General features: G+C 41.2%; 1 protein-coding gene across 2 annotated transcripts in view; it reads left to right on the top strand.

Annotated features, from left to right (window-relative positions):
• Positions 1 to 4,296: 4,296 nt before the first annotated feature.
• The window catches only part of fam189a1 (family with sequence similarity 189 member A1), a 110,846-nt gene continuing 101,589 nt past the window's right edge, over positions 4,297 to 13,553 (top strand). The window contains exon 1 of one of the 2 annotated variants that reach the window (XM_016672474.1): positions 4,297 to 5,307. In XM_016672474.1, the coding sequence (XP_016527960.1) occupies positions 5,059 to 5,307 (249 nt within the window). In that variant the 5' untranslated portion in view covers positions 4,297 to 5,058. The remainder of the gene's footprint in view (positions 5,308 to 13,553) is intronic. The other variant, XM_007554030.2, reaches the window with a different exon arrangement.

Below are 13,553 nucleotides of genomic sequence, written 5' to 3'. Positions count from 1 at the left end.
ATTTTCAGCAACAAGGCAGTTCAAAGTGCTTTACATGAGTTAAAAGGAAATACAAACAAAATTACAAACCAAAGGAAAAAAGAGGAAAGAGAACTAATCTAATGTTGTTCTAAAGTATGTAAATTAAGTGTTCCTGTACAGGGTTGCTAAGTATCTAATTCTATTTCTAAATAGTGAGTACGGTACTCTACAGTTTCTGATAAAAATAAGCTAAAGACTGACTGATCTAATTCCTTTTCTGGGTTAAAGTGAGTACTCCACAATTCTAAGTTTGTTCTAAATCCTTTCCTGGGTTAAAAGTAATATAAACTTTAGTTTATATACTGTACTTTTTACTTGAGCAATATTAACTATTCCTACTGTAACTAGAGCAAGATTTTTGGATAATATGGAAGTAACTTCAAGAAAGAAAGAACAAAAATTTATTTTTCTTAACCAGTTTATGTAAAAGTGAGACTAATGTCATTTTCCATCTGCTGATCCTGTTGTGCCATTTAGAGATCAATTAGATGCAGTAAACCAGAGGTCTCGAACTGCATTCCTCAAGGGCCAGAGTCCTGCAACTTTTTGATGTCTCTTCACTTCTGCACACCTGGCTCCACTATGAACTCATTAGCCGAGCTCTGTCGACCTTGACTTCATGGCAGTGAGGCAGTTTCACTGTGTAATTCAAGTGTGGGACAACAGGCACATCTAACAGTTGCAGGACTTTGGCTCTCAAGGAATGCAGCTTGAAGCCACTGCAGTAAATGTGATATATTGTCACTGAAAGTATTTACCCTGTTCTAATATACACTTAATGCACTGGAAGTATTAATGTTACGCAAAGTTTAAAATGGACCAATCCTGATTTGAAGAAGTGTTTCTTCTGCCTGAATGTGTTATTTCAAATTTATTTGTAGTATTTTAAGTATTATTTTAGTCAGAAATTGCAGATACATTTATTTTTTTCATTTAAAAAAATAAATGTCAGATATAAAATATAAAATCAGATTTTATTATCAGTTATTCTGTACTTGATTAGTTTGTTTTTTTTGTCATTTACTTTTTATTCACACTTGAATACATCCTCTGAAACCTTCTTTTTACTTTTACTTGAGCAAATGTGAAGTAGTGCCTGTTGGTTATTACATAATAAGAATAAACTCAATCCACTTTTATATCAGAAGTTGCTCTCACTATTGATTTTCACACATTTAAGAGAAATCTTAATTGTCACAACAGACTCAGAGAAGAGATTTTAGACCAGAGGCCTGAAGCAGGACGACGATGCAGGGTCTTCCCAGTTAAGGAGAGAAACAGACATGTTGCAGTGAGAAACCTGGCAGGTATCCAGACGGGGGTTTTAACAGATATTTCACAACCCCTTTCCTTTCATTCACACTCACACGCTTTTTGTCTGCATTACAGCTAGCAGAGTCAGCATACATTCCAGGAAATCACCCTTATACTTTTCCACCAAGCAACTGACAGTGGCTGGTCAGCGGATGATGCTGCAAGGCTGTGGTCCAGCCGTTACTTCAAACGTGTTTTACTCAGACGACACATGCTAATTGATGAGATGCACCACCACAGCACTCACAGTGCATGTTCTGCACGATCCTCACATTTTATCATTTACCACAGTTCCTCTCTTGACATTCTATCTATATTTTCAGTCTAGCTCTTTTTGATTTCCTCTGTTGATCTCCATTAAAGCTCTTGGAGCCAATACTACATTTGCTGTCGCCTGTCTTGGCATGAACCCTGCCAGCATGCCTAGGTGGGCCCCATGTGGGGAAAAGGAGGGCAGACTATATGGGTCCCATATGGGTTTGTCCGCGGGTTCCACGATGGCCCCACATGGGTTTGTCCATTTAGGGCCCATGTAGGGCCCATGTGAGCTGTGGCCCTACATGGGCAAACCCATGTGGGGCCATTGTGGAACCCAAGGACAAACCCATATGGGACCCATATATTAGCCCTCCTTTCCCCCACATGGGTCCCACCTAGGCATGCTGGCTGGGAAACAGTTGATTGTCTCCACTCTTTTTAATTTGTATGTTTGACAAAGCTTTCCAGTGTTTTAATGGCATGGAGAACCAACTTTATACTTCCAACTGGGCAACTGTTCCCTGAAAGGGATATTAAAGTAAGGAAATGGCTTACTTTAGTGGAATTGAGATAATAACTGACTGTACAGGTTTGATGCAGAACAGCTTTGGGTGAAAAACTCTTTAAATTTGCCTCACGGTTTGAGGTGATTGGGGTTAATCTATCCCCATTCTGGATTTTAAAGGACTTGTTTCGCTTCAAAATCCGCGTTAAAATGTACATTTTTTAAAAAAACAATTAGAATTTTTATCTTAATTTCTTAACATTTCTATCCCTCCACCCTCCACCACATCCCCTCCGGCACCACCAGTCAATGTTTCTTTTTTTCTTTTTTCTTCTTCTTCCCTTCCCGATGCTGCCTGTCCCCTCCTTCCCTGTCGTAGTAAAACAGTCCGCGCAGCGCAGAGCAGCTCGCCGCCATGCAGACGCGCACAGTGGCTCGTATCCAACACGCAGTGATCACCTTCTGTCCGGGCTGCTGCTGCTGCTGCTGACTTCGCTGTCGTCTGTGAACACCGCGGCTCCTTCAGACCTGCGCCTACTGAAAAACAAAAGCAGCCTGTTTTCAGACGGCTGTCTGTCTTTTTCTTCCTTCTTCTTCTTCTTCTTTTAAATGAACGGCCGAGGACTCTGAGTTTATGTTATGAATTTATCGCGCGTCTTCTTCCTGCGCTTGTAAGTTAAAGCGAGGGTGACAATGGTGCATGGCTGGGTGATAGCAGCGTAATGCGTTTTTGGATTTATTTATTTTTTTTAATTTTTTATTTTTTCTTGACTTTTGTGGAATGGGTTCTTTGCCAGAGCAGTCAAAGAAGGCTTCGGTCGCTTATTTTCTTTTAAATGATCGACTTAAATAATGCTGAACCTCTGGTGCCTCATCCAGTCCACCTTTCCCCCCCTTTCAGCCGCTGCGCATCTCTAATTGGAGCGACACGGAGCATCTTTAATTGATGGAGAGCATCCACAGTGAGCTCTGACCACGCCGTCCACCAGCTCAGGCCAGTCTGCCACACGACGCTTCCACTCTTATTGGATGCTATTGTCTTTATTCACCTCGTCTACGGTGCGTCTTACCCGGTTTTAGGACCCCCGCTCTCTCGCTTTTTTTTTTTTTTTTTTTTTTTGGAAACAATGCCGGTGAACGCGCTGCCCCGAGGCGCCAGCAGCGGCATCAGCGGCCCGGGATCTCTTAGCCCGGCGTCGTTGTCCCGCAGCCTGTCCCGGCTGAGGGAATACCGCACACGGACGAGGATCATGCTGGCCCTGGGAGTCTCTCAGATGGTCCTGGGGAGTCTCATCCTGGCGGTCAGCTTCGCGGCTCTGGCGCTCACTACATCACCCAGAGTGCGGCACTCATGTCCCTTCTGGGCAGGTTTTTCTGTGAGTACTAAAAAACACACACACACACACACACACACACACACAAAACAAAAACCAGAGCTTCCACATCCTGACTCCAGATCTCATAGGGATCCAGTAGATTATTCAATGAAAATTATACCGGAGGTAACAATATTTAAGTTATGTCAGCAATATTAACTGCGCTGGCAGTCTTATTCTCAAGGAAAAGGAGTTTGCATTCAGAATGATTAAAGACAGCAATTGCAGAGAGATTATTAGACACACAGGTAATGAGAGGAAAGGATACGTTAATCCTGCTGTTTTTCTTATATTTCTGTTTTTGGGTCCTGTAAATATTTTTGACCAACATATCCTTTATTTTCTGCCAGAGAGCTGCATGGAGCAGGACTGGTCCATTAATTATAGAGGCAGTAGGGCATGAGTGCAGGGGTGAGGGGAGGTCTGTGCCACAAGGGCCATCTGTGTGTATGTGTGTGTGTGTGTGTGTGTTTGAGAATGAAGGAAACCAATGTCTCTGTGTCTTAGTGTATGTGTGGGTGGGTATAGTTACAGGGGAACAGTGCGTAATCACAGGGGTCAGGGTTCAAAGGTCAGTGAACATTCTCCATCAGTGCTTGGACACGATTGGCTGAAGTCCTGTGCAGAGGGTGTTTAAGATCTGTCAGCTTGTTGTGCTTCGTCTTACTCTGTGTTATCTTTAGGCACTGAAATCTGATGCATTCTGACATTCAGGGATTCTGCAACCAATGGGACCTGAAATACCAAGTNCCTCCGGCACCACCAGTCAATGTTTCTTTTTTTCTTTTTTCTTCTTCTTCCCTTCCCGATGCTGCCTGTCCCCTCCTTCCCTGTCGTAGTAAAACAGTCCGCGCAGCGCAGAGCAGCTCGCCGCCATGCAGACGCGCACAGTGGCTCGTATCCAACACGCAGTGATCACCTTCTGTCCGGGCTGCTGCTGCTGCTGACTTCGCTGTCGTCTGTGAACACCGCGGCTCCTTCAGACCTGCGCCTACTGAAAAACAAAAGCAGCCTGTTTTCAGACGGCTGTCTGTCTTTTTCTTCCTTCTTCTTCTTCTTCTTTTAAATGAACGGCCGAGGACTCTGAGTTTATGTTATGAATTTATCGCGCGTCTTCTTCCTGCGCTTGTAAGTTAAAGCGAGGGTGACAATGGTGCATGGCTGGGTGATAGCAGCGTAATGCGTTTTTGGATTTATTTATTTTTTTTAATTTTTTATTTTTTCTTGACTTTTGTGGAATGGGTTCTTTGCCAGAGCAGTCAAAGAAGGCTTCGGTCGCTTATTTTCTTTTAAATGATCGACTTAAATAATGCTGAACCTCTGGTGCCTCATCCAGTCCACCTTTCCCCCCCTTTCAGCCGCTGCGCATCTCTAATTGGAGCGACACGGAGCATCTTTAATTGATGGAGAGCATCCACAGTAAGCTCTGACCACGCCGTCCACCAGCTCAGGCCAGTCTGCCACACGACGCTTCCACTCTTATTGGATGCTATTGTCTTTATTCACCTCGTCTACGGTGCGTCTTACCCGGTTTTAGGACCCCCGCTCTCTCGCTTTTTTTTTTTTTTTTTTTTTTTGGAAACAATGCCGGTGAACGCGCTGCCCCGAGGCGCCAGCAGCGGCATCAGCGGCCCGGGATCTCTTAGCCCGGCGTCGTTGTCCCGCAGCCTGTCCCGGCTGAGGGAATACCGCACACGGACGAGGATCATGCTGGCCCTTGGAGTCTCTCAGATGGTCCTGGGGAGTCTCATCCTGGCGGTCAGCTTCGCGGCTCTGGCGCTCACTACATCACCCAGAGTGCGGCACTCATGTCCCTTCTGGGCAGGTTTTTCTGTGAGTACTAAAAAACACACACACACACACACACACACACACACAAAACAAAAACCAGAGCTTCCACATCCTGACTCCAGATCTCATAGGGATCCAGTAGATTATTCAATGAAAATTATACCGGAGGTAACAATATTTAAGTTATGTCAGCAATATTAACTGCGCTGGCAGTCTTATTCTCAAGGAAAAGGAGTTTGCATTCAGAATGATTAAAGACAGCAATTGCAGAGAGATTATTAGACACACAGGTAATGAGAGGAAAGGATACGTTAATCCTGCTGTGTTTCTTATATTTCTGTTTTTGGGTCCTGTAAATATTTTTGACCAACATATCCTTTATTTTCTGCCAGAGAGCTGCATGGAGCAGGACTGGTCCATTAATTATAGAGGCAGTAGGGCATGAGTGCAGGGGTGAGGGGAGGTCTGTGCCACAAGGGCCATCTGTGTGTATATGTGTGTGTGTGTTTGAGAATGAAGGAAACCAATGTCTCTGTGTCTTAGTGTATGTGTGGGTGGGTATAGTTACAGGGGAACAGTGCGTAATCACAGGGGTCAGGGTTCAAAGGTCAGTGAACATTCTCCATCAGTGCTTGGATGCGATTGGCCGAAGTCCTGTGCAGAGGGTGTTTAAGATCTGTCAGCTTGTTGTGCTTCGTCTTACTCTGTGTTATCTTTAGGCACTGAAATCTGATGCATTCTGACATTCAGGGATTCTGCAACCAATGGGACCTGAAATACCAAGTTTTTTTTTTTTTTTTTTAAGTCACTTAAATAACAAAGTGTTATCCAGAATTGCCATCTAAAGATAAAAGCATGCAGTTACCGGACAAAAAGTGTTAGACCAAGCCTAATCGAACATTTCACTGAATCCAGACATTATGGCAGCCATCTACTTTGGTCTTGATCAACGGATATGTGCTTCTTTCGACCATAAACCGCTTTTCTAAATTGTTTTTTCTGGTCCTTGCAGCCGACAGAAAACGAGGAAAGCGGAAACATGGAGGAGAAATTTGAGAACTGAAAGAATTAGACCTAGAAATCTGGAGATGAACAGTTTCCACACAAGCCTTGAGAGATGCATATTTCCTCACCTCATCTTCTGCTACTGCTGTCAGGTTTTTCCACTGATAACTGGTAGTCGTTTTGGGACTCTGAACCTCTAATTTGATACATATTGATTTGGTACTTTTAATAGATTCAACTACTAAATAGGTCCACAGTCAATGAGCAATTAAGTTTGCTCTCCACAATTTAACAATCAGGGTGTCCCCCCCCCCTCTTTCTGACTAGGGTATTGATTACATAAGGTTACACTGGAATCCATGGTAACATATATACATCTAAAGGTTTTGCTTGCTTTGAAGAATATTATTGCTTACAGGTAACAATCAAGATAACAAGTTTGCACAAAACGAAGCCACTGCTTCAGTCTGAAGTGTTGGTTCCAACTGAGCAAGGTGGCTGAAAAAGCTTTTAAAATTTTCATTGAATGATAAAAAAGGAATTATTTTTATAAAACAGATATATAATGAACAGATAAATTACAATGTCCTGAATTTTTTTTTTAATATTCTGAGTCAGGTGCATGCAAATCCCTTCAACAAATTGTAACCCAGTTCAGAAAACAAAATATTTTACGAGTCATTCCACCATCAAGAGACCCTTTCAGAGTGGTGCAATATGTATGTTTGAGAAAAATAAAACAGTGCTGTTGAACAGAGCTGCACAGTCAAATGCTAAAAAACCCCCCCCAAAAAACAAATACCTCATTAGCAGCAACTATCACAGGCCACAGTGGTGGCAGCATCCAGCTAATGTGACCAGCTCTCCATCTGGTGACTAGGGCAGAAAAATCTCCCCCAGATTACACATCAAAACTGCAAACTACTGAGATTCTAATAATTTCCTAAATATCAGCGGTCTGGTGTGAATACTGCTTTAGTGCAAAAGTAAAATCCAAAACATCTTAATCAGCTGAAATTAGAAACTCTCTGCTGATATCTTACCAAAACAAAACCAGTCCATACGAATATAAAAGGCTCATGTTGTATTGCACTAGTAATCTCTGGAGATAGCCTGTTTCTAATTTTAGGGGACCTATTGCCTTATTTCATTTCACAGTGTGAGCAAATGTGCTGCAGAACGTGTGAAATTAAAAAGAAGGCAGTTCACCTGGATTATCTGTTACCACTGCCAAAACCTAGTTAGGGTTTTTATTTAGGCCGGACCTCCATGTGAAGCAGCACAGTGACAAGTCTTAGCGGGATGACTGAGCGAATGCGTTTTATGAGACAGTTTAGCGCTTAACGTTGCACCTTGTGCTATGATGATGAACTGTGCTGGTGAGAACGGTGGCAACAAACGCGTAACTTATGCATAAGCGTGTTTGTGTGCGTGTGTGTTTGCAGTCACCGTGGGACGTCATTAAGGATCTCAGTGTGAGGACTGGCGTTGTGGGATTTCATCACAGTCGCAGCGAGAGCGAAAGCGTAATCTTTACTTCCTACACAGAGCGGTGACTGCTGAGCTCAGCGTGGCCGTTCTCTTCCTCCTCCATCAAACGCTCACACTTGCGCGCATTTAGAAACACGGACACACAGTTTCTGTGCGTATGGTTTTGCACATCTACGGATCTGCCTCCTAGATCCCGATTTTTCACATCGAGGATAAAAAAAAAGAAAAAAAAAAGCATTTTCCCCACACCTTTGATGTTCAGCGTCTTTTCTTGGAGAGCATTATATATTGCACTCAATACACGTACAATTTTCAGGGCTAAACGACGCTAATCCTACAAATATCTTTCCTCTTTCTATCAGCCAGCTAATACCTCAAAACGTTTAGGAACGCCTGACTAATTGCTATGGCTCCTTATGTCTTTGTGATTTGAGTGAGGAATAGATGAGGCAGGACTGCAACAATGGACTAAAAGCTGGAGGCTGCACGGGGCTTGCTCAGCTGCAGCTTTACCTGTTGGCTCAGATTCCTGCTGTGTTGCCAGGTTTTGTTCAGTATTTGATGCCAGAGTTCCAGAGCGGGCCAAAAGGCCTCTGTAGCTGTAAGTAGCCGAAATGCATATGAAATGTCACTTTATCTTCCAATTTAACAATGCTCACATGCACCCTACTTCTTTGTATGCTATTTTTAAGAAGATGTTACAGCAGGTATCTTTTGCAGTGCAGACTTATTCGTTCTCAGATAATTTTATGTCTGTTCCCTCAACGCCTTAAGCAGGATTTTCTCCTTTATTTATACTCCAAATCCATCCTGGTTGTTTGAGGGAAGAAATTGTTGATTTTCTGTGCTTCTTTGTGTGCACCTTCTATCAGAGCAGCACTTTAAATACTCAAATCTACACATTGGGCTTGAGCACAAGCAGCTTTAGACAGTATTGTCGATATTACTTCTAAAGGGAGCTTTTCTCTGCTCCATTTCCAACATCAACCGTAAGCAAATTCTGCACTAATCTTCTCCAGTATGTGAACTTCTGTGTGTATTTTAAAAAAAATGGTGTACAGGGACTTATTATGTTATTGGCAAAGACCCATTTTGGAGTTAATTCGGCGGAATGAAAGCCATTTCATGACTGGTTGCCTAGGCGATCTGTTAGTCAACTATGTCTTTGTTTCCTGATGGTTGTTGGATAGAGAATAAATCCCGTTATGATCCATCTTATTGCAAGTTTAATGAAGCTTTGCTTTGTGTTGTGCTATTAAACAGCCTCGTTGAAGAGCACTTGGTTCCAAACAATCCCACTGGTGAACCTTATTTGTGCAAAAAGCTACAGGTAGAAAAAACAGTTTGAAGGATTTGTAAATGGTGTGGTAGCTTAAATTTTTTCCCCTTGTGAGAAATGCCAGTTGACCATTTTTACAAAAGAAAACAAACAAAAACATCATATTGCTGCCTGGATGTATTTGCTCAGCCATCCAAACCATTGAGTTTAGGTCTTCCAATAACTTCTGTGGTAGCGAATAATATAAAATCCAGCACATACCACAGTCTAGTTGTGAAATTTCCTCGCGACTACATATTCGATAGTTAACTAACCTTGTGAACAGTCTTCCTGGAAGAGTTGAAAATATTACATCTGAAAACATCACATTAGAAACGGCAGCTGTGTGAATACTTTTCGCAATACAGCGTATTTGTGAAGTCCTTTTGGCATTGCACTTTCTGGATTTCTGCTGGTAAGGCTGATACTTTCAAAGTCTTCTTTGTCTCACACCCATGCCACTATGACATTTCTTGTCAGGATATGTGATTTAGCTTCACAACTCAAATGAAATGCATGAAGTAACGCCTGAAATACTGATAAGATGAAGAAAAAATGTTCTAGATGCAAGGCCAAAGGGACTATTCTTTCCATTATTTGTCCCTGGGAATGAATGATCACTGGCAAATGAAAAGGATGAGCTCAGAGCCCCGACAAGGCAGAGCAGAGATGTTGGGAATTTATACAAGTCACCAAAACACAGCTGCAGGAAAATATTCCTGACTCTGATTCCTTTCTGTTCAGCTCTGAATAATAAAGGAAGTTTTGCAGTTCACCTTCAGTTCAGGCGGTGTAAAACCGAGAAGGAAACTTTCCCGTATGTGAGACAATGACATGTTAGCTGCGAGTTTATTCAATGTAATACCGGTAATGTACTAATTTGCAAATACGTGTAATTATTTGCGAATTTACTAAAGTTTGGGATGTTTTATCGTGGTTACTGTTGCTGTAACACATTATTTATTCACACATGTCTTTCCTATTCAATCTTAATTATTATTCTCTTTTTAACCCTTGTTAATGAATATGATGGAACAGTATTTAAAGCAGAAAAATATGTTATCAATGGATTTGGTTCACTGCAGGTTTTAAAACACTATTCAGATTTTTGATGAGATTCATTTTGTTGTTTGTTTCACATGGCAACTGCAAAGTGACCGTAAGCATGCATGTCATTTCTGAAATTGTTGCCAACAAGAATTCTGATTAACTTTGCCGTTTGGTGCCTGCTAAGACATTTCTAAATGCTGAAAGAACAAGACTTTTACTTTCATAAATGTAGTGACAGGAAGTAGCAGCTGAAACACCTTTTTTTTTCATTCTTTTTGCTGCTGCCCGTCTCTTTCAATGCAAAAATGTGCACTTTATAAGAAAGTGGCCTAAAACAAATCAGAAATTGGTCACGTGTTAGGCATGAATCGTTTTTGTTTTAAACATGGCCTGGTCGTTTGCCTGGTTCGAGCACAACAATCACTAAATCCAGCAGGTTTCACAACTGAAACAGGATCATGATCAGACTGGATATGGCATCATTCCAATATCCAACATACAACTTCCAATGTAAAAAGGAGCTAGCATTAATTTTATGAATTCTCCCTTTTCACTCTGCTGTCACAACTAAGGATTTTCATTCAGCATTTTTATCTTTTTTTTTCTACAGGAAAAGAAATATTCTCAAAGTAAATTAGTGCAATTGCACTGAAATGATTAAACTATTTTGGATGAAAGTGCACTTAATACACTGTCCTTCTGGTCACATTTTACGGGAAAACGTGACCTGCAGGTCTCGTTTTGGGTGCAGAAAGAAAGGCCATATATCTGCGATGTTCCTCTGAGCCACTGGTTTTCCAGCAAGCTGGTGTGAATTATCATTAATTAACTGACTTATTAGGCCCATGCAGTTTCCTGGCAACAGGTCTTAAGACCAAGCACACCGACACAATGCTAGCACTTACACATAAGTGTAATCCACAGCATGGATTTGGAGAGTTGTCATGATTTCTCATGAAAAACCTCTCTTGTCTGTTTCATGTTGGGAATCGGGACATGTTTGTCAGGAAAGTTGACATAATATTTTTTAAAAGTGCTGCGCCGGTAGAGTCGCTCATGATTCAGAACATCAAAGCAGACAGATGAAAGAAGTGTTAGCGTTGCGTTCAGTCAGCCTCTAGTCTGAGAAGGAGCAGTTCCACCCCGGTGTCAAGTCAGTGCGAGACCTTATCGAGTGACTTTCCAATCAAACTCCTAATTTTTAGAGCTAGTTGATGTCACTGTGCTCTGCCTTAACTGATCAAAATCTATACATATGGATCTGAGAGGAACATTTTTCATCTTAAAGTGCCACACTCGTCAATAGTTCTGAATCCTCTACATCCCATTTAAAGACTTAAATATGAGTTTAAATGTCTACAGCGGTTTAAATCATATGCTTTAAATTTGGAACCAGCAGGAAAGAAATAGCTGCTGAAAAACAGGACGGATGATCAAAGAACAGACGGATTAATCTTGGAAATAAAAGTTCCTGTCAACAGGTTGCTGACACACAAAGCTTCAATTGTGCAACTTCACATCTGCCAGGATGGGAAATAGCTGGTTGTCATGTTTGAAAAGAGCATACAATATAAGTACCCTGTCATAACCTTGAAACCTGTTATTAATAGAAAGACCTACTCTGTCTGCCTCATGCAGAAAGAACACAGTGTAAGTGTGTGTAGTCCGATGCCCAGGAAGTCAAATACAGACAAATGTAACCTTTCATGAATTTGGGTCTTGTTGCTCTGACACATAAAAGTCATGTTTTGATTATAAAGTGTCAAGCTGTAGATCACTTATACACAAACTACCACCTTCTACTTATTAACCAGTAAATTTAATTCATTATTAGGAAAGTTAAGATTCAGGAGACGCAGCCATGTTAGCTGATGATGTTTCCTAAATCTGTGACAGTCATAAACATGTTTTGATGTAGATTGTTTTGAACACCGATTTGCATTTGTACCCAAGTGGAGATGTTTCTTCTTTAAAAGTCTCTGCAAACAATACAAACGCATGGAGAACAAAGAGTGGAGCATACAAATTATGTAAGACACTGGGATTCTTATTTGTGGGGAAAAATAAAATTACATTTATCTTAGCAACATATCACTATGCGAAAAGTTTGAATTAACCATACTCATCTGGTTATGTAAATTATATAGATTAATTCATACTCATTGATCATCTTGTCATCTTGATCAGAAATCAACTAACCTGCATCCAGAATATGAATGGTAAGCAAAATGGTGTACTGGTAGCAGCATCCACCCACCAATGTTGTTATCTCTTAGGACCAACAAAGATCTTCTTGGTGACAAGGTCACCTGGTTATCCCAGATAAGACCATTGCTCTGAAAGTCATTGTAGGTCAAGCGGATTCTATAAAACGTATACTTACTTGAAGCAAGGCAGTCATCGTGTAATTTCCACACACTGGTATAAAATATTCCCCCCCCACTGTAATTCTGAGCTTACACACTAACGCTGGGGTATGCAACTTTTATAAAAATATGCTTGTTTGTTTGTTTGTTTTTTTACATATTTGTTAAAAGTGAAGTTATGTCATGTAAGCGTTGCATGAGACAGATGATCTGTGAAAAAAATCAAGCTCCCCTGCCTTCACCCAGTTCTCTGACTCCTATAGGCAGAAACAGACAGTCAGAGTCAGGAGGACTGTCTCTGTGCTGTCAATCAAGCTTCTGTACATGCTGCCCACACCCTCTCTGCTATGCTACATCTTGTTTTCCACAACACAGCCTGCCATGAATTCTCAGCCTATTTATCATGGCCACATAAACAGATTTCCTGTCACTACATGTTGTTTCTCCACCACACCCTGAGCAGCGTACACAAGGGTGATTGACAGCACCGTCCTCCTTTGATTGGTTATGTCTGATCAAGCCAAACAGTGTATTTCTGCAGAAGGCAATAGAAGCACTGGCCCATACAATGCCGTCATGACACAGTGACAATTGAAACAAACATGTAAAAAACATTTTCTTTATATAAAAGTTACATATCGCTGCTTGGAAATGACTACATTATATATGTAGAAATTTAATTATCTTTTTTTTTTTCACATTTGAACCTTCATCCGCTACATTAGAACTCACAGTAATCAAGCTGATAAAAAATATATTATAACTCTTTAGGCTTTGAGCTATTTTTGAAAATCCCATTTAAACAGACGTCATTAAATTTTCTCAGTAAGCGCTGCACCAGCTGAGGTGAAACCGAACAATCGTAATGCTCTCAGGGTTTGACTCTCAAACCTTTATGCTTTTATTTATATCAACAATTTAAATATGAGCCTCACAAAGTATTACTGGGAATTGGGGAGGGGGCGGGGACTTCAAACAATCATTTTTAGAGGAGAGTCAGAGTTGATCATTTTTACTCTTTGTCCCCTGTTGGACAGCAGTTTTATTTGTTTTTTTTT

This window comes from Poecilia formosa, unplaced genomic scaffold, assembly GCF_000485575.1.
Source record: "Poecilia formosa unplaced genomic scaffold, Poecilia_formosa-5.1.2 Scaffold61, whole genome shotgun sequence".
In the NCBI taxonomy this organism is placed as follows: Eukaryota; Metazoa; Chordata; class Actinopteri; order Cyprinodontiformes; family Poeciliidae; genus Poecilia; species Poecilia formosa.
The sequence above is the reverse complement of the archived record's forward strand: the minus strand, read 5'-3'. Positions and strand labels throughout refer to the sequence as shown.